General features: G+C 38.2%; 1 protein-coding gene across 6 annotated transcripts in view; it reads left to right on the top strand.

Moving 5' to 3' along the window:
• The window catches only part of FXR1 (FMR1 autosomal homolog 1), a 69802-nt gene that overhangs the window by 27427 nt on the left and 20158 nt on the right, over positions 1-22217 (top strand). For all 6 annotated transcript variants that reach the window (XM_004003113.5, XM_004003112.5, XM_012098356.4 and 3 more), the window contains exons 4-9: positions 14426-14497; positions 14913-15061; positions 15294-15387; positions 16035-16151; positions 17446-17616; positions 19084-19162. In XM_004003113.5, coding sequence (XP_004003162.1) covers positions 14426-14497; positions 14913-15061; positions 15294-15387; positions 16035-16151; positions 17446-17616; positions 19084-19162 — 682 coding nt within the window. The remainder of the gene's footprint in view (positions 1-14425; positions 14498-14912; positions 15062-15293; positions 15388-16034; positions 16152-17445; positions 17617-19083; positions 19163-22217) is intronic.

Below are 22217 nucleotides of genomic sequence, written 5' to 3'. Positions count from 1 at the left end.
AAGAGGCTCTTTATTTCCTTTTCATTTTCTGCCACTGGAATGGTGTTGGTGGTTCAGTCACTAAGTCGTGTCCGACTCTTTGCGACCCCGTGGACTGCAGCACACCAGGCTTCCCTGTCCCTCACCGTCTCCCAGAGTTTGCTTAAACTCATGTCCATTGAGTCAGTGATGCCACCATCTCATCCTCTGTTGTTTCCTTCTCCTGCTGCCTTCAGTCTTTCCAAGCATCAAAGGTCTTTCCCAGTGAGTCAGCCCTTCACATCAGGTGACCAAAGTATAGGAGGTTCAGCTTCAGCATCAGTCCTTCCAGTGAATATTCAGAGTTGATTTCCTTTAGGATTGACTGGTTTGCTTGTGTTGCTGTGCAAGGGACTCTCAAGAGTTTTCTTGAAAGGTTATTGCTAAACCATGAAAGACGCCAGGATTCTTGCCCCAGTCTGGGGCGAGAGATGAGGCTTAATCTCTCTGAGCTTTTGTGTAATAAAGTTTTATTAAAGTACAGAAGAGAGAAAGCTTCTGACAGAGACATCAGAACGGGTAGAAAGACTACCCCCCTGATAGTCTTTAGCTGGATGTTATATAGCTATTCAGTTCAGTTCAGTCACTGAGTTGTGTTCAACTCTTTGCGACCCCATGAACCCCAGCACGCCACGCCTCCCTATCCATCACCAACTCCCGGAGTTCACTCAGACTCATGTCCATCGAGTCAGTGACGCCATCCAGCCATCTCATCCTCGGTCGTCTCCTTCTTCTCCTGCCCCCAGTCCCTCCCAGCATCAGAGTCTTCCAGTGAGTCAACTCTTCGCATGAGGTGGCCAAAGTACTGGAGTTTCAGCTTTAGCATCATTCCTTCCAAAGAAATCCCAGGGCTGATTTCCTTCAGAATGGACTGGTTCGATCTCCTTGCAGTCCAAGGGACTCTCAAGAGTCTTCTCTAACACCACAGTTCAAAAGCATCCATTCTTCGGTGCTCAGCTTTCTTCACAGTCTAACTCTCACATCCACACATGACCACTGGGAAAACCATAGCCTTGACTAGACGGACCTTTGTTGGCAAAGTAATGTCTCTACTTTCCAATATGCTATCTAGGTTGGTCATAACTTTTCTTCCAAGGAGTAAGCATCTTTTAATTTCATGGCTGCAGTCACCATCTGCAGTGATTTTGGAGCCCCCCAAAATAAAGCCTGACACTCTTTCCACTGTTTCCCCATCTATTTCCCATGAAGTGATGGGACCAGATGTCATGATCTTCGTTTTCTGAATGTTGAGCTTTAAGCCAACTTTTTCACTCTCCTCTTTCACTTTCATCAAGAGGCTTTTTTGTTCCTCTTCACTTTGTGCCATAAGGGTGGTGTCATCTGCATATCTGAGGTTATTGATATTTCTCCCGGCAATCTTGATTCCACCTTGAGCTTCTTCCAGCCCAGCGTTTCTCATGATGTACTCTGCATATCAGTTAAATAAGCAGGGTGACAATATACAGCCTTGACGTATGCCTTTTCCTATTTGGAACCAGTCCGTTGTTCCATGTCCAGTTCTAATTGTTGTTTCCTGACCTGCCTATAGGTTTCTCAAGAGGCAGGTTTAGGTGGTCTGGTATTCCCATCTCTTTCAGAATTTTCCACAGTTTATTGTGATCCACACAGTCAAAGGCTTTGGCATAGTCAATAAAGCAGAATTAGATGTTTTTCTGGTACTCTCTTGCTTTTTCAATGATCCAGTGGATGTTGGCAAGTTGATCTCTGGTTCCTCTGCCTTTTCTAAAACCAGCTTGAATATCAGGAAGTTCGCGGTTCACGTATTGCTGAAGCCTGGCTTGGAGAATTTTGAGCATTACTTTACTGGTGTGTGAGATGAGTGCAGTTGTGCGGTAGTTTGAGCATTCTTTGGCATTGCCTTTCTTTGGGATTGGAATGCTATTAGCAGTCTGCTAATTAAAGAAAGGAAATGTCTTAAAACTCAGAATGGCACCAGGCCCCTCACCCACAAGATCCATTTTGAGATAATCTTGGCACCAGGTGAGTCATGCCATGCCATAAAATGATTGACATGAATCTTGAAGAAAGGCAGATCACCATACAAATATATAGTTTCGTTAACATAGATTAGGAGAACAATGTATGCGTATAACATACTGGTTTGTCATGATGGTTCTGAGCCTTTAGTTGGAACCGACTTGAAAGCAGAGTCTGAGGTAAATGCATGGTACATTAACACAGTTTAAGGCAAAACATTGCCATAAGAAAAATGCATTGGTTAGCTCAAGGTTTGAGATAAGTTCAGGTGGAACCAGTTGTCATTATGGCAACACAAGAGTTTTAAGAGAAACCTCTTTTTAAATTTGTATAGAGAAGGGGAAAAAAAATGTAACACTAGTTTGTTTCTTCCTGCTGCTTGCTGCTACTGCTAAGTCGCTTCAGTCATGTCCAACTCTGCGACCCCATAGACAGCAGCCCACCAGGCTCCCCTGTCCCTGGGGTTCTCCAGGCAAGAACAGTGGAGTGGGTTGCCATTTCCTTCTCCAATGCATGAAAGTGAAAAGTGAAAGTGAAGTCACTCAGTCGTGTCCGACTCTTCGAGATCCCATGGACTGCGGCCCACCAGGCTCCTCCATCCATGGGATTTTCCAGGCAAGAGTACTGGAGTAGGGTGCCATCGCCTTCTCCGATAAAAAAATGTCTGACACTTGCAACCTATTTTCTCCGTTTGGAGACCCCTGGCCTTCCTGCTTGTTACCCTCTCATTCTCCAGCACCACAATTCGAAAGCATCATTTCTTAGGCACTCAGCCTTCTTAATGGTCCAACTCTCATATCCATACATGACTGCTGGAAAAGCCATAGCTTTGACTAGATGGCCCTTTGTCAGCAAAGTGATGTTTCTGCTTTCTAATACTCTGTCTAGGTTTGTCATAGCATTTCTTCCATAGAGCAAGTGACTTTTAATTTCATGGCTGCAGTTGCCATCCACAGTGATTTTGGAGTCCAAGAAAATAAAGTCTGTCCCTGTTTGCCATGGAGTGGTGGGACTGGATTCATGATCTTAGTTTTTTGAATGTTGAGTTTTAAGCCAGTTTTTCCTCTCCTCCTTCACCCTCATTAAGAGGCTCTTTAGTTCCTCTATGCTTTGTGCATATCTGAGCTTGTTGATATTTCTCCTGGCAGTCTTGATTCTAGCTTGTGATTCATGTAGCCCAGTGTTTCACATGATTTATTTGGCATAGAATTTAAATAACCAGGGTGACAGTATATGTACAGCCTTGACATACTCCTTTCCCAGTTTTGAACCAGTCTATTCCATGTCCACTTCTAACTGTTGCTTCTGCATACAGGTTTCTCAGGAGGCAGATAAGGTGTTCTGGCATTCCTATCTCTTTTAAGAATTTTCCACAGTTTGTTGTGATCTGCACAGTCAAAGAGTTTAGCATAATCAGTGAAGTAGAAGTAGATGTTTTTCTGGAATTTGCTTGCTTTTTCTATGATCCAGCAGATGTTGGCAATTTGATTTCTTGTTCCTCTGCCTTTTCCAAATCCATCTGAAAGTTCTCCAGTACATCTGGAAGTTCTCATTTAATGTCATTCTGAAGCCTCGCTTGAAGGAATTGAGCAATACCTTGTTAGCATGTTAAATGAGCACAATTGTACAGTAGTTTGAACGTTCTTTGACATTTCCTTTCTTTGGGATTGAAATGAAAAGTGACCTCTTCCAGTTCTATGGCCACTGCTGAGTTTTCCAAATTTGCTGGCACATTGAGTGTATCACTTTTAACAGCATCACCTTTTAAGATTTGAAATAGCTCAGCTGGTGGTCCATCACCTCCACTAACTGATCATAGTAATACTTCCTAAGGCCCATTCGACTTCACGTTCCAGGGTATTTGGCTCTAGGTGAGTTCCCACACCATCATGTGTGGCTAATTATTAGAGAAATGCAAATCACAATTACAATGAGATATCACCTCACACTGGTCAGAATGACCATCATCAAAAAGTTTACAAATAAATACTGAAGAGGGAATGGGCTTCCCAGGTGGCACTAGTGTTAACCTGCCTGCCAATTCAGGAGACATAAGAGCCTTGGGTTTGATCCCTGGGTTGGGATGATTTCCTGGAGAAGGAAATGGCAATGCACTCCAGTATTCTTGCCTGGAGAATCCTATGGACAGAGGAGCCTGGCTGGTGTAGTCCATGGGATTGCAAACGGTCTAGCATTCCAGTCTAGCATGACTGAGCACACATCAAGAAGAAATAGAGGGTATGGAGAAAAGGGGACCTTACTGCATGTTGGTGGGAATTCACATTGGTGCAGTCCCTATGGAGGCTCTTTTAAAAACTGAAAATAGAACTGCCATATGATACAGCAGTCCCACTCCTGGACTTATATTTGGAGAAAACTAATTTGAGAAGATATAGGCACTTCATTGTTCATAGCAACACTATTACAGCCATGACGTGGAAGCAAGTGTCTGTTGATAGGTGAGTAGATAAAGAAGATAATGGAATTATATATATACGTGTGTATATGTACATACAGTGGGGTATTAGTTATAAAAAGGAATGAAATAATGCTATTTGCAGCAACATAGATGAACTTAGACGTTATTGTACTTAGTGAAGTAAGACAAAGACAAATGTTTTATATCACTTAAAAATTTTTTGTTTTTTAATTTTTTGGCTCTGCTGCACAGCATGTGGGATCTTAGTTTCCCAACCAGGGATTGAACCCATGCCATCTGATTTGGAAGTGCAGAGTCTTAGACTAGACCACCAGGGAAATCCACATTTGATATCACTTGTATGTAGAATCTAAAATGAATGAACTTATGAAGTTCATGAACTTATAATGAAGCCATAAATGAACTTATTTACGAAACAGACTCACAGACATACAAAACTTAGGGTTACCAATTGGGAAGGGGAAAAGGGATAAATTAGGAATTTGGGATTAACATATACACACTACTATCTATAAAATAAACAACTAGGACTTAGTGTATAGTACAGGAAACTATATTCAATATCTTATAATAACCTATGATGACAAAGAATCTGAAAAGTGTCTCTGTGTGTGTGTGTATATATATATATATATATATACACTGTATATATATATAAACTGAATCACTGCTGTGCATCTGAAACACAGTATTGTAAATCAGCTATACTTTTGTTTAAAAATTATAATTAAAAAAATTCAGCCATCTGAACTTTCTGTTCTTGTTGGTCAGGTCACAATTTCACCTGGCTCACTCTAAAGTTTTACCACTTTACAAACAGGTTTGGTTCCTTCAGATTTGCCTTTTCAGCCAGCCTGTGAGATTTACATGAAATTATAAAACATAAGTTAGCGTGTCTATAAATGGCCTCAAGAAGACACTATATGGCCTAAACTAGAAAGTTGGTTTTGAAAAGTCTTAAGATTCAAAGTTTCTTTTTTAAACCTAATTAGTGGCTTTGTATTTGATTTCTTAAACAGTAATGGTGTATATTTTAAAATCTTTCTAGTCTCATAATTAATTTTTTTTGATTAAGTATTTGCTTAAATAGTTGATTTTGCTAACTAAAGATTGCTAGGAAAATTGGTAATTCCTTGGTGGTCCAGTGATTAAGACTCCGCACTTTCACTGCTGAGGACCTGGGTTTGATACCTGATCAGGGAGCTGAGATACCCTGTAAGCCATGTGGCATGGAAAAAAAAAAAAAAAAAGATTGCCAAAAATGTAATTCTCAGCTGGTAAAGTTGGAGATGATGGAAAAATGAGGAGTTCCTTAGGTTCTCTTAAGCTGGATATATAGTATAATGTTCTGACATATTGAAAAGCCAATAGAAAAAATGTTTTCCCAGTGAGTTCACATGTAAGATGCTTTGTTTTTATTGTTTTATTTAGCAAGTTAATGACACATAAACATGTTACATAGGAAGCCTGACATTTCAAGCTAATCTGTAATTTTTTAAGGCTTAAGTTTTTCCTCTTGGGTTTAACATATTTAATATTTTAAAACTTTTTTCTTTTGGAATTGTGAAATCTGGTTGAAATACAGATTAACAGGTTTTTATTCTTGTGACATATACATTTTCTTCCATCTTTTATGGCAGATAGACATTATGGTTCTACATCTTTATAATTAGTTGTAATCTTGTGATAAGTCCCTTGAAAGATTTGGTAAAAGGAATAAGAATAATTTGATAGGATACTCCCTTACCTTACCATGTGGCATGCGGAGTCTTACATCCCTAACCAGGGATCCAGCCTGCACTGCTATAGTATAAGCAATGAGTCATAAACCGCTGGATTTCCAGGGAAGTCCCTTTACTGTACAGTTTTTTTAAGTTAATATTATAATTATATAAAAAAGTACAGTATACATGTATAATTTACATTTTGCCTTTCTAAAAGTTTTTAAATGTATTTCTCTTTTTTATTTTTGTCTGTGCTGGGTCATCATTGCATCACGTAGACTTCTAGTTGAAGTAAGCAAGGGCTACTTTGTAGTTGCAGTGTTCGAGCTTCTCATTGCAGTGGTTTCTCTTATTGAGGTGCACTGGCTCTAGGGCAGGCGGGCTTCTGTAGTTGCACTCTGAGGGCTCTGGAGTGCAGGACTCCGTTGTTTTGGCACACAGGCTCCCAAGGCATGTGGAGTCTTCCCGGACCAGAAATCAAACCTGTCCCCTTGATTGGCAGGTTGATTCTTAACCACTAGACCACCAGGAGAAGTCCTGCATCTTACTTTTAAAAATGTGTCAGTTTGGTTCTTGGAACCACTTTGAAAATTATAGCTGTGTGTAGTTAGAGTCAGTCTTTCTCATAATACCAAGTCAGCAGTGTTAGTCCTTGTGGTTGGAAATGCTCATATGTTAAAGGATGAATGAATATATTCTTTATTATTTACATCTTTTTCTTTGGGGGGAATGATTTGTTAAAGTATCAGCCACAAATGCTAATGAGATAATACTGTTGTGTAAGTAGATAAAGCACCTTAGTGTTTTCTAGATGTTAAGCTTGCTTTCCTAATGTACATTTTCTATTCATAGATTGTAATGAGATGAAATAGTTGTGAACAGTAGTCAACAGATGTTTTTCATGTAGTTGTAAAATAGGGCATTATGATTAGGTATTCAGTTTAATGCTTGACATCATTTAGAACTTGATGAAAACTGGTAAAAAAATATTCTCTACTTCAGTTTTCACATTATTTCTGTTTGGTTATAACTTTGAAAGACCTTGTTGAACATTATTAACTTGAATGAAAAGTTGATCACATTAGGATCTGGAATGGTATGCTATTTAAGTCATAATTTGCTTATGTGCTAGAATTTGGAGGCCAATAAGGTTTGACTTGAATTAATTTGGTAGAAAGAGTACTGAACTGTATAGTATAGATTTTGGAATTTTATTATTCCATGAAACTATAACCTTCTTCAGTGTGGTTACTATTGTGTTTTTAGGTGTCTCATGGGCACCCCTTAGTCGTCGGCTTTTCTAAAGCTCTTTCTTAGATTTGAAGAAACTTAAAATATTAGAGAAATGAGGGCCATTCCCTTAGAGTGTGAAATGCTTCTTTGGGATAGTTTGGAGATGTAAGTGAATTGAAATCTGAAGTAAGGGAATTTCTATGAGGTGTTCTTACTCCAACAGCATAGTCATAAATCCAGTAATCAGCATTTTGGGCATAGTACACTAGGACATGTTTTTAATGCTGAGTTTTTAAAATGAGTTTTTATTGTGTTGAGTACACTGTTCGTTTTGTGAAGGATGTGATTTGACTCATAGCACTAAAATGGAGGCAAATTCATAGCACCTTGATTCAAACCCCGGGAACTTAGTTTCATTTGGCTTTATGAGAGTGGCTTTGTCTTTCAGGGATACAGTTATTATTGAAGTTTACAGAGATGAATAAAATGTAATGAGAAAGCTACAAGGCAGTCCACAATGATTTATCTTCTTTTTTTTTTAGGCAAAATAACATAGGTAGTCATTCTAGACAGTTATTCTTTGGTGAAAATAGAACAGATGTTTTTAAGACCCATTTTTCAGCATTCAAGCTTGAGGCAGCCATCCACTATAGATCAACAAGAGATACATTAGTCGAACTGCCTTTCTAAGGTAGCAGTTGGAAATGGCACTTGTTCTCAAGGTTTTTTGTTTTTGTTGTTTTTTTTTAATTCTCATACTAGGGGAAATAGTCATAATTTACCATTTGGGTCTAATGGACCATTTTTACAATTTTTTTGTATTTTAAAGTCATTTTACATATAAATTTACAGAAGTAAGAATAAAAGGGTGGTGAAGATCAGCATTATTAGATATTTTAATAAGCATTTAAACATAGGCTTTAAGACAGTGGGTCTTCCCTGGTGGCTGTATTGGTAAAGGACCAGCCTGCCAATGCAGGAGACTCAAGAGACTTGGGTTCGATTCCTGGGTCGGGAAGATCCTCTGACGGAGGGCATGGCAACCCACTCCAGTAATATTGTCTGGAGAATCCCTTGGACAGAGGAGCCTGGTAGGCTACAGTCTATAGGGTCGGATGTGTCAGATGTGACTGAAGTGACTTAGCACACACATACGTAAAAGGAGCAAAGTTTTCTGTGTATTATATACTGCTCATCAGCTATCATGTATAAACTCAGAACATACACATCTTGTAATAAATACTGATAGCAAATTTAAAGTCTCTTTCTGTAAGTTCTAGTTTATCTTCTGTTTCATCTTTCCCTGGAATTATCAGAATGCATCAATGCTTTTAGGTTAGAATGCAGTTGACACTTAAACAACATGGGTTTGATCTGCATGAGTCTGTTTAAACTCAGATTCTACAGACACTCCCCCCCCACCACTGCCACACACACACCCTACACACATCCACTCCACCCCCTGCCCACCCTACCCTCAACATCTTGTGTGATCTTAGTTCCCTGACCAGAGATGGAACTCCCTGGGCCCTTGACACTGAAAGTGTAAAGTCCTAACTCCTGGACCATCAGGGAATTCCCACTCAGATTGTTTTCATATTTTCATAGAAAATATGATAGTACTACATGATCAGTGGTTGGTTGAGTTTGCAGATGTGGAACTGTATATAGAGGGCTGGCTATGTTAACACTTGATTTTCAACCCCTGGATTCATAGAGGATGAATGAGCCCCTAACCCTTTTGTTGTTCAAGGGTCAGTTGTATTTTGGAATTTTTGATGGCTTCTAATTTTACTGACTAGAGCACGGGGGTCCCCAGCCTCTGGGATTTAATGCCTGGTAATCTGAGGTGGAGTTGATGTAATAATAATAGAGTGCACAATAAATGTAATGCACTTGAATCATCCAAAACCTTTCCCCTTACCCCCAGTCTGTGGAAAAATTGTCTTCTACGAGACCCATCCCTGGTGCCAAAAGGTTGGGGATCACTGGAATTGAGTATTGCCATTTTAAAAAATTACTTATTTATTGCTGCTTGGGCTTTTCTCTAGTTTTTGGGAGCAGGGGGCTACTCTAGTTGTGGTGCATGGGCTTCTCATTGCAGTGGCTTCTCTCGATGTGGAGCACAGGCTCCAGGCACACAGGCCTCAGCAGTTGCAGCAGGTATGCTCAGTAGTTGTTGAAACACACAGGCTTAGTTGCTCCATGGCGTGTGGGCGATCTTCCCAGACCAGGGATCAAACTGTTGTCTCGTGCATTGGCAGGCAGATTCTTTACTGCTGAGCCACCAGGGAAGCCCGAGTATTGTCATCTTTGTGCTATAATTACACCACTTCATATAACCAATTGGATTGACTAATCCATTGCATTTTGTGCATTTCTTTATCATCTTTTCCTTTCTAGTCAAGATAGCAAAGTATTGAATATTTAGGATACAGGAAAAATAAGGTTCCTGGACTCTAGGTTAGATTTATGTAAAGGTTTCATGGATACATATAATAACTGCAGTGAGTTTTATTCCATTCTAAAAAAGGATAAAGTCTTATTTTTTTGGAAGAGCTGTAAGAAGGGACTTCCCAGGTGGCGCTAGTGGTAAAAAATCTGCCTGCAATGCAGGAGACCTGGATTCAATCCCTGGGTTGGGAAGATCCCCTGGAGAAGGAAATTTTCTTGCTGCCTTGAGAATTCCGAGAGAGGAGCCTGGCAGGCTACAGACCACGGAGTCATAAAGAGTTGGAGATGACTTGAGTAACAGTTCCATTTTTTTCCCTGAATACATACAGTAACTGCAATGAGTTATTCTATTCTAGAAAAAGGTGAAGTGTCTTATCTTTTTGGAAGATCGTTAAGAAAGGATAGAGTCATGAAACAGATATATAAGAAATGCAAAAGCTTAAATTGAATTCACTGAAGCTTTGTGGTAAATATGCTTTTTTTCTGCTCATAGCTTTTCTCTAACCATGGTATACATTAAAGTTGAACATGAAATTTTGGCTTATTTATTTTTAGTTCCAGTAATTCCACCACTTCCAAGGTTCCTTTCACATCATCTTGATAGAAGCTTCAGACTTTTCCAAAACTATTTGCCTATCAGTAGTAGTTTGCATTATTTCACAAACGGCTGTTAACATGTATTGATGGGTAGATATCTCTGCCCAGCTGTGTAGGGGCAGCCTTAGTTTAATCAATATTTTGTAGGTGTTTCTTGGTCATCTTTTCCTAGCCTTCCTTTCTGCACCTCATTTTCCATGTATTGAAAATATATCACACTGCTGTGTCGTAAGAAACAGCTCTAATCCTCAGTAGAAACTTTTCTCATCTATTATATTTTGAAACATTTGATAATTGTAGAGTATATAAGATAGCAGGGTTTTTTGGTTTTTTTTTTTTTTGGATAGATGGTTTTGTAAGATAACTTACTCTGGTGCTGCCGCCAAGTTGTTTCAGTCGTGTCCGACTCTGTGCGACCCTATAGCCGGCAGCCCACCAGGCTCTCCTGTCCCTGGGATTCTCCAGGCAAGAACACTGGAGTGGGTTGCCATTTCCTTCTCCAATGCATGAAAGTGAAAGTGAAGTCGCTCAGTTGTGTCGCACTCTTGGCTACCCCATGAACTGCAGCCTACCAGGCTCCTCTGTCCATGGGATTTTCCAGGCAAGAATACTGGACTGTGATGCCATTCATAATGTTTTTGTTAGCTAGACCTTGGTGGCTCAGATGGTAAAGAATCTGCAATGTGGGAGAGCTGGGTTGGGAAGATCCCCTGGAGGAGGGCTTGGCAACCCACTGTAGTATTCTTGGCTGGAGAATTCCCATGAAGGGAGGAGCCTGATGGGCTACAGTTCATGGGGTCACAAAGAGTCAGACACAACTGAGTGACTAATTATAGACTTCTAGTACATCTAAGTTCCTTAGCAAGGGATTTAAATGTGATACCTTGAAGGAATTTTAAAATAGGGTTTCAGTTCAGTTCAGTCGCTTAGTCGTGTCCGACTCTTTGCGACCCCATGAACCGCAGCATGCCACGCCTCCCTGTCCATCACCAACTCCTGGAGTCCACCCAAACCCATGTCCATTGTGTCAGTGATGCCATCCAACCATCTCATTCTCTGTCGTCCCCTTCTTCTCTGGCCCTCAATCTTTCCCAGCATCAGGGTCTTTTCAAATGAGTCAGCTCTCCGCATCAGGTGGCCAAAGTATTGAGAGTTTCAGCTTTAGCATCAGTCCTTCCAGTGAACACCCAGGACTGATCTCCTTTAGGATGGACTGGTTGGATCTCCTTGCAGTCCAAGGGACTCTCAAGAGTCTATCCAACGCCACAGTTCAGAAGCATCAATTCTTCGGCGCTCAGATTTCTTTATAGTTTGATTCTCACATCCGTACATGACTACTGGAAAAACCATAGCCTTGACTAGATGGACCTTTGTTGGCAAAGTAATGTCTCTGCTTTTTAATATGCTATCTAGGTTGGTCATAACTTTTCTTCCAAGGAGCAAGCATCTTTTAATCTCATGGCTGCAATCACCATCTGCAGTGATTTGGAGCCCAGAAAAATAGTCTCTCACTGTTTCCACTGTTAGCCCATCTATTTGCCATGAAATGATGGGACCAGATGCCATGATCTTCGTTTTCTGAATGTTGAGCTTTAAGCCAACTTTTTCACTCGCCTTTTTCACTTTCATCAAGAAGCTTTTTTCTTCACTTTGTGCCATAAGGGTGGTGTCATCTGCATATCTGAGGTTATTGATATTTTTCCTGACAATCCTGATTCCAGCTTGTACTTCCTCCAGCCCAGCATTTCTCATGATGTACTCTGCATTGAAGTTAAAAATCAGGGTGATAATATACAGCCTTGTCTTATATACTTTCTAAAAACAATTCTTAATTCAGCATTTTCTCAACACTAATACCAGTTTTAAAATACATCTTATTAAAGTTCTAGCTTATCCTCACTTCTGATACGTAAATCATCAGAATGCTGTATTCAGAGGTGAACCGTGTTGACGTAAACTTAAAGATGTGTGCTTTACACTATGTGAAACTGTCCTGTAAGAAACATTTCTTTATAATAATACTTATTTATGTTTATTAGACACTCATAAATTTGGGGCTTCCCTGGTGGCTCAGATGGTAAAGTATCTGTCTGCAATATAGGAGACCTGGGTATAATCCTTGGGTTGGGAAGATCCACTGGAAAAGGGAATGGCTACCCACTCCAGTATTCTTGCCTGGAGAATTCTGTGGACAGAGGAGCCTGTTGGACTACAGTCCATGGTGTCACAAAGAGTTGGACACAACTGAGTGACTGACACTTTGACTAGGCTAGACTTTCATGAATTTGAAGTTCAATTTTCAGGGCACCAAATTGCCCAAACAGGTTCAATTCTATTTTCAGTAGTAAAATTTAAGCATATACATTGTTATTCAGTCGCCAAGTTGTGCGACCCCATAGGTTGCAGCATGCCAGGCTTCCCTGTCCCTCCCCATCTCCCAGAATTTGCTTAAACTCGTGTCCACTGAATCAATGATGCCATCCAATCATCTCATCCTCTGTTGCCTTCTTCTCCTTCTGCCTTCAATTTTTCCCAGTATCAGGGTCTTTTCCAATAAGTTGGCTCTTTGCAACAGGTAGCCAAAATATTGGAACTTCAGCATCAGTCTTTCCAATGAGTATTCAGGTCTGGTTTCCTTTAAGATTGACTGGTTTGATCTCTTTGCTGTCCACGGGACTCTCAAGAACATCTTCTCCAACACCACAGTTTGAAAGTATCAGTTCTTCAGTGCTCAGCCTTCGGTCCAGCTCTCACATTCATAGATGACTGTAAAAACCATGGCCTTGACTAAACGGACCTTTGTCAGCAAAGTGATGTCTCTACTTTTTTAATAGGCTGTCTAGATTTGTCATAGCTTTTTCCTGCAGCTGCTGCTAAGTCACTTCAGTCGTGTCCGACTCTGTGCGACCCCATAGACGGCAGCCCACCAGGCTCTGCCGTCCCTGAGGTTCTCCCAGCAAGAAAGAACACTGGAGTGGGTCGCCATTTCCTTCTCCAGTGCTTGAAAGTGAAGAGGGGAAGTGAAGTCACTCAGTCGTGTTCCAACTCTTTGCAACCCTATGGACTGCAGCCTACCAGGCTTCTGTGTCCATGGGATTTTCCAGGCAAGAGTACTGGAGTGGGGTGCCATTGCCTTCTCCCATAGCTTTCCTACCGAGACGCAATTGTCTTGTAATTTCATGGTTGCACTCACCATCTGCAGTGATTTTAGAGCCCAAGAAGAGGAAATCTGTCTCTGCTTCCACCTTTTCCCTTCTATTTGCCATGAAGTGATGGGACTGGATGCCTTGACTTAGTTTCTTTAATATTGAATTTTAAGCTGCCTTTTTCACTCTCTTTGACCCTCATCAAGAGGCTCTTTAGTTCCTCTTTGTTTTCTCCCACTAAGTGGTATCATCTGCATATCTGAGGTTGTTGATATTTCTCCTGGCAATCTTGATTTCAGCTTGTAACTCATCCAGCCCGGCATTTTGCATGATGTGCTCTGCATATAAATTAAACAAACAGGGTGACAGTAAACAGCCTTGTTGTACTCCTTTCCCAATTTTGAACCAGTCAGTTCTATAGAAGGTTCTACTTGTTGCTTCTTGACCTACATACAGGTTTCTCAGGAGACAGATAAGATGGTGTGGTATTCCCATCTCTTCAAGTGTTTTCCACAGTTTGTTAAGATCCACACAGTCAAAGGCTTCAGCATAGTCAATGAAACAGAGGTAGATGTTTTTCTGGAATTTCCTTGCTTCTTCTATGATCCAGTGGATGTTGGCAATTTGATCTCTGATTCCTCTGCCTTAGGCATATATAGTTCTTGTTACATTACGCTTGTGTAGCAGTTTCATCTTGTTCACAGTAACATTTTTTGATTCTTGAATTTAACATAATTTTGCACTTATAAAAAGTCATTATTTACAGTGTTAATCTTTTGGGATAAATGAATAAGGGCACTTTTTTTTTCTGTCAGGTATATTCAAGAGCAAATGATCAAGAACCATGTGGATGGTGGTTGGCTAAAGTTCGAATGATGAAAGGAGAAGTAAGTTATGTTAAAACTTGCTTTGTGATTAATTTTCAAGGAAATAAGTTGACTCTTGGTTTCTGTAACTGTTACTCCAACTCTTAGTTTTGTTGTTAAAAAGCCTATTTCAGAAATAATCATGTATTTCAAAAATTCATCAGATCATTCATTTCTGTTTGTGTTCTGGATTTGCAAATACCAAAGCTGCTCTCCAGAGGTATTTTGCAAGCATGTGAGGACCACCAGAGTTCTTGCTTGTAAGAACCTCCAATCTAGTTTAGGCAAATCAGGTTGATGTAACTAAGCTGTGCTTAGTACTTGTGCCACAAGGGGGAGGGTCTACTGCTTAATCCAAGCAAAGTAATTAGAACTTCATTTAAAGGTCATTATTTTTTTTTGGATGGGATTTTAAAAGTGTTTTGATGTCTTTTAGTTTTATGTCATTGAATATGCTGCTTGTGATGCCACTTACAATGAAATAGTCACATTTGAACGACTTCGGCCTGTCAATCAAAATAAAACTGTCAAAAAAAATACCTTCTTTAAATGCACAGTGGATGTTCCTGAGGATTTGAGAGAGGCGTGAGTAATTTTGTTTACTGTTGAATTGCTTTGTGAATTAAGGGGATTTTTCAGTGCAACAAAAATCTTTTTTACCCCAAACACCCAATTAAAACTTTGACAGAAAATGTTTTTAAACAGACAAAAGTTTTCAGTGGGTGGTGTCAGTATGAAATACAAGAGTTTTCATTACAATTGCCCTCTAAATTTAACCTGTTGTTTCGGTCTTAAACGTGAATTACTCTCTCCTTAGGTGTGCTAATGAAAATGCACATAAAGATTTTAAGAAAGCAGTAGGAGCATGCAGAATTTTTTACCATCCAGAAACAACACAGCTAATGATACTGGTAAGATGACTCCATATTTTGAGGTATATAGTGAATATTGTGAATCTGCCTGCAATGCAGGAGACCCAGGTTCAATCCCTGGGTGGGGAAGATCCACTGGAGAAGGGATGGCAACCCACTCTAGTATTCTTGCCTGGAGAATTCCATGGACAGAGGCACCTGGCAGGCTACAGTCTATGGGGTTTGCAAAGAGTCAGACAGGACTGAGGGACTAACACTTTTCACTTTATTAAACTGTACATTGTACATATTTTATAATTATTTCAAAGATAAAGGATAACTTGTTTTATGGTGACTTTATTAGAATACAATGTGGGAGAAAAAAGTTTTTGCAGTTATAAAATTGTTAATTTTAAATCTTTCCTGGAGAAAGGAGGAAAAATCGGAATACAGCTTTCTTTACGTCATAAAATTCTTAACGTATGGGATCCGGGATTCTATATCCCTCCTCCCCCCATCATAATTTGAAGAGCAGATCTAAGTAATACGGAAATTAAAAAAACAAGTAAGATTATTTGTGGGAGGGGGTGCATGTTAGGTAAGGAGAGTACAGTAGATGAAAATCAATGGAGGCTTTATTTGGAAGGTTGTGTTTGTATTAAAAAAAAGGGTTTAAGTTTTTGAATTAGTAACTTATTTGTTTATAGTCTGCCAGTGAAGCAACTGTGAAGAGAGTAAATATTTTGAGTGACATGCATTTGCGAAGTATTCGTACAAAATTGATGCTTATGTCCAGAAATGAAGAGGCCACTAAGCATTTAGAAGTAAGTGGGTTTACATGTAAAAGATTTTTTGTGCTTCTCATTTAGTTTCCCGAGTATATTATTCAAGTTCTATGGCTGAAACTATATGACTGTTAGGTAAGGCTACTTGGGAACTATTTTATGGCTAATAACTGGAATTATTGTGTCCTTAGAGTTACTTTTCTCTATTACTTTTATCAAACATAGCCTCTTAGCTGCTAAATACCTGAATGGTGCCAAAGCTTAGAAACTCAGTAGGGATTTCCAGTAGAACTTTATTGCTAGTTCTTTACTCTGTTTTTTAATTGTCCTGTGAGCTATCAGTCAATGCACTTTATTAGTAACTAGTTCATTAGTATAACAACTCTTGGGTAAGAAGAGAGGAGGTCACATGGCTTGTAGTTTTAAAAAAGAGCCTGTCATTGCTTTTCTCTGTTCTGTCCTGAGGTACTCCTGTTTTCTTCTACTTTTTACTGCCACATTGTTAGGTGATTTGTTGCCCCTACTCCCTCCCACACATATATGTGCTCCCACGCATAGTCTTAGGGAATTTGAGGTTTGTTTATCTTTAGGACAAGTACATGAGTGCCCTTAACTAATTTCAAATTTCCAAACAAGTGATACGTGAATGAGTTTTGAAATAAGAATCATTTGAGTTGGAGAGCTCTGTGTGTGAGTAGTTCTGGAAAATTGTTTTAGAATTACTGTTTTCTGTGACCATGATTAAATAGAATGATCAGACTTCCCCCTTCCATTACATGACCAAGTGAACTACCTTTTTTCTTTTTTCCCTTTTCTTTTTCTTAATTGTAGTAGAATAAACATAACATTTACCATCCTAACCATTTTTAAGTGTACAGTTCATAGTATTGAGAAATATATTCACACTGTTGATCAGTCAATCTTCAGAACATTTTCATCTTGCAAAACTGAATCTCTCTCTCCATTTAAACAACTTCCTATTTCCCTTTCCCCCAGCTCCACACCACCACCATTCTACTTTGTGTTTACAAATTTGACTACTCTAGATAACCTTTTTGTAAGTGGAATCATATAGTATTTATCTTTTTGTGACTGGCTTATTTCACTAAGTATAATATTCTCAGTTTGTCCATGTTGTAGCATGTATCAAAATTTTCTTTTTAGGGCTGAATAATTCTGATTGTGTGCATATATCACATTTTGCTTATCCATTCATCATTCAGTGGACCTTTGGGTTGCTTCCTCCTCTTGACTATTGTAAATAATGCTATGAACATGGGTGTACAAAAATTTTTTTTTGTCTTTTATAATACTAATTTGCCTCTTTTACTAGTGCACAAAGCAACTTGCAGCGGCTTTTCATGAGGAATTTGTTGTGAGAGAAGATTTGATGGGCCTGGCGATAGGAACACATGGTAGTAATATACAGCAAGCTAGAAAGGTTCCTGGAGTTACAGCTATTGAGCTAGATGAAGATACTGGAACATTTAGAATCTACGGAGAGGTATGCTGCTTGTCCCCCACCTTGGGTAATTTTACTGTAGCATATTAACTGTTGTCTGGAATTTTAGTTTCTGTGTGGAATAGTTTAAAATTGCAAGTCTAGTATCATTACGTGTAAGTTGATTAAAGATACTATATTAGTATATATATTATAGTATTATAATATGCTAATATATATAATTATGGGGCCTTGAAAGATTACTGGATATTTAATGTGTACTGTTTTCCAGAGTTCCTTAATCAACTGCTTCTGAATTTCTCAGCTTTATGTGCATTACAAATAATTTATTCAAGTATTTTTTGAGTGCTTATTATGTCAGGCACTGGCAGCTGTAAATAGTATATAATACCTTTTGTAGACCTTGAATTTTAAATGTTTTGTCACTGGTTAATTGTGACAGCTGTGTGGGCATGAAAATAATCTGAAAAATAAAACAAGCTTTCTTTCATTAAGACCATCCTTCACATTAGAGTAAATGGATAAGTTTTGGGGTGTGATAATTTAAGTCTTGACTTTTCATTTAAGTCATATAGTGAATCTGACTGGAGGTCTGATTTTTATTTCTTAAACCTTTAGAAGTAGGCAATATACGATAGTGATTAAGATGAAAGGCTTTAGAGCCATATTATCAGAATTGGAATTTTGTCTCTACCACTTTGAGAGGACTTGGAGAAAGTTAGGCAGTTCCCCTGCATAGTTTCCACATTGTAAAATGAAAATAATAATAGTGCTTACCATAACAGTTTATGAAGATTGAATATGGATTTTAAATTTTTGCTGTGTATGATATGGTGAGCACACAACATACTTGATTTATGGTTATTAAAGGACAAACATTAAAAGTGGAAGTTAATTGTTACTGAGAACTATAAATTCCTTTTAGAGAACACAACCTGACCTTCCCCCCATCTTCTAGTTTCTTTAAATTTTAACTGTTAGAGCTTAGGAATTTTAATGGTCATATTAGTAGGTAATTTTAAAAATGAATCTCTACAAAAACAGCCTTTTAAATCATTTCTTACATTGAGAAGGAGAAAACAATGCAGACAGCACATACAGTAGGAACAGTTTTTTTTTTTTTAATTGACCTGGAGAATCCAACATACAAGTGTGGGCCAGATGTATTTAGGATGGGGTTAAAATTTCTCTAACATAAGTAAAACTCTCTTAGTTTTCTCAGGAGCTTAAAGATGTCTGTTTAGACAGTTTTAGATGTCTTAGGGACTGTAAAGATGTCTAACATTTTGATTGTAAAAGCCTTTTTCCCCTAGCTCTTTAATGATTCCTCTTTTTTTTGGAAAAGTACTCTATGAATACTTGACTTGAAATAGCACTTTGGTCATCTGAGCAGAATCTTGTACTGGAGCATGACAGTTCAGTTTCTTTTTTCTTTCTTGTGTTTTTGTTGTGGATTGTGGGTTTCTTCAAGATTGAATTTCATGTTTGTTCCCCCACCCTACCCTGCAGAGTGCTGATGCTGTAAAAAAAGCTAGAGGTTTCTTGGAATTTGTGGAGGATTTTATTCAGGTTCCTAGGAATCTTGTTGGTAAGTACTTCTACTAAATGTTAAGTTAAATGTTATTTAATTACATATGATGACTTAATTAAAAATTAGCTTTTTCTGATAACATTTACCTTCTAAGTTATGTGGAATTTTTTTTTTTAATAATGGTTTGGCATTACAGTTTTTCTTAAGCTTTTTCATCCCCTTCACTTCTTCCTTAATATTTTCATTTGCTTGATGTCTTTTTATCTTTCATACATCCATCAAAATTGTAGTACTTTTTTGAGAAGGTATTTGTGATAATTGTTTTCTTTTGTTTGATGCAGAAGAAAAAGTTTGAGTGGACTAACAATAGGGTAATAAACTTCTACAGAGTAGGGTATGAGAAAGTGATAGTCGTTGCAAAAACCTCAAGTAAGGATAAGAAGTCATAAGAAGAGAAGGATGGTGATGATATTAGGGAAGGTTTTACTATTAAATTTGACACTTTTGATGAAAACTGCTGTGCCTGTGGGTTGTAAGTTAAGTGACAACAGGTTTTGCTTTTGAAGCTGCAGTTAATGAGCATTATAATTTGAGAGATCAATTGTTTAATAGCTTTGTTAATAATATTCTCTATATCTGTGTGATCTATCCTTTAAGATGCAGTCTGAAACAGAGAAATCTTGGTCACATGTTAAATTATACTTAGTGATTCTATATTTAATATAAGCATCAACACAAAGTAATGACATTTTCTAGGGGAATGATTTTTTTAATGACTCTTTGGTCATCTGTTGAGTCTCCTTAGTTTTTTGACTATAATGAAATTGAGGCCCTTGGGCTCCATTTATATATAAGTACACCTTGTCTACCTTTAGGAAAAGATTCTGTACACATTTTACTTGTCAGAGTCTGAAACATTAATAGGTGAAAATTAAAAAACAACAGCACACTTGTGCTATTAAAAATGTTTGTTTTGGCCAATAACAAGTAGTGTATTTGGGATAATAGCATACACTACAAGAATTTGGACAATCTGTTGGTATTCAACTATAGAAAAAGCTTTCCACTTCTGCCTAAACATTTGGCTGTCTATGATATACTACCAGTTAATTTAGCTCCACTTAATCTATTATTAGCAATCACTGTGTACTGAGTGGCTGGAGATGATGAGTTGAGAGGTTAAAATTAAATATAAGTCTTATGAATTTTATATAATTTAAATAAATAGTAAGATACAAAATGTTACCAAATATTCATTGCTGTCAAGGGAAATCACCTTTGACAAGAATGATGCTTTTGAAAATGATCCCCTTGATTGTTTATATAATGCTCCCATTATTGACAGCTATCAGTACTAACATTTTGGTTGCTGCTTTCACAGAACGTAATTTAACTTAGATTTCTTCACTTGTAAAAATGATTTGGAGGTGAGTGAGTCCAAGGGAGTCCTGGTTCTTTCCAACCTGGTAGTTCTGTAGAAGATAGCATTGGTCTTACAGAATTTGTGGTAGTGTTAACCTTAAATAAAAATTTCTCATATTTGAGAAATAGGAAATTGGATATATTTATAGTTCTCAGATTCTTCTCTTTGTTTATCTGTTCAGTGATGTGAGAACCTAACATGTCTCTTGTTTTCCTCTACCCTGGCTTGTTTGGCTTTGTTTATTTGGGTTATTTGTTTATTATTTAGAAAATAAATATTAGCAGCAACTGTTATACATTGGTTAAATACTCAGAAGTAATACTAAGACCTGAGTTGAGTGCTGTCTATTTATAGTAGTACTACATCTTTCTCTAAAATGTTTTCTGGGTGAAGCAGTCTTTTGAAAAATAGTACATTCTTAGTCAAAGTGAAAGAGAAAAAGAGGACTAAGAAGTAAAAGGAAATGAGGACTACTTGGTGGGTAAGTTTCAGAGAGAATTCTCACATATTATTCAGGTTCCAAGAGTTCTAGACTTGTTGACCATTCCCACCCCTCCCAAATCAGAAGTATTATGTGAACAGTGATTTGAAAATGAATTGAAACTTCAGCTCCTGGAAGCCTTCCTTAATCACTTCTCTACTCTGTCCCTTCAGCATTTATGCTCAGTGCTCAAATTATACCACAGGTCTGCTTCAGTTTGTCAATATGCTTTGGAATTTAAACTGTGGAAATGATCAGTTAAAATATTGACGGTCTCTGGTGGGACTAAATAAAACTTGCAGGTAGGTCCTTGCCACAGACCCCAGAAGGGTGATGGATATTCACTCACCACTGGTATAGTTCACAAGAAGTAAGGGGCAGAGATTTTGGGGAAGGGGGTATGATGTAACAATCTGATTTTTGTTTTTTCGAAAAGATATTTGCTTATTTTTAGCAGGGTCAAGGATGGAGTTGCTGCTTGAGCTTCACTGTGTTAACATGAAGGTTGCTTTTATATGCTGCTGCTAGGGCTGCTCTGAGAAGACATGCATCATGTGAATTCCCTGTCCTACTCTATTTTGTTTTTTCTCTTGTTCAGTTGCTGCTGCTTTTAAATTTAGGGTTATTGGGCAAGGAGGTTTGAAAATCCTGTAATAGTGTCTGTTGTATTGACTGGCTTACGGTTGCCATTATTCCCTTGTTTGTCCCCCTGCCCGCTTATTTATTCTTTATTGGAAGCTGTTCTGTCGGACATGCAGTAGGAGAAACTTACATTATAGCCTGTGTCAGCCAAAATTAATTTATTGTGGAAATAGATTGCTGGTATAGTGTAACATTTTAACTGAGGATTTGAACTTAATAACAAGTAAGATGTTACTGTTAATTTAGTATACATCTATTTATAGTAATGGTTACTGGAACATTTACTTCTGTTACCAGGTAACACTACCCAGTATTGCTTTGTTATTTTATGGATGTATATTAGCTTTATAAAAAGTGAGTTCCCTAAGTGAAGAGCATCTTCATATCCTCCTTTTAGTTTCTCCTCTAATTGTCAGATACTCTGTTATTTGACAGACTTAACAAGTTAAGTGTGGAGAAGGTAAATAATTTGAATTCTGTGTCATTTCACAGTATTTCATATCTAGGAAGACGCAACCCATATACATTTTGTATGTAGTTGTGTAGTTCTAAAGTACTTTAAACAC

This window comes from Ovis aries, chromosome 1, assembly GCF_016772045.2.
Source record: "Ovis aries strain OAR_USU_Benz2616 breed Rambouillet chromosome 1, ARS-UI_Ramb_v3.0, whole genome shotgun sequence".
NCBI classification, from domain to species: domain Eukaryota; kingdom Metazoa; phylum Chordata; class Mammalia; order Artiodactyla; family Bovidae; genus Ovis; species Ovis aries.
Note: the sequence above shows the minus strand (reverse complement) of the source record. Positions and strands in the feature narration are given on the sequence as shown.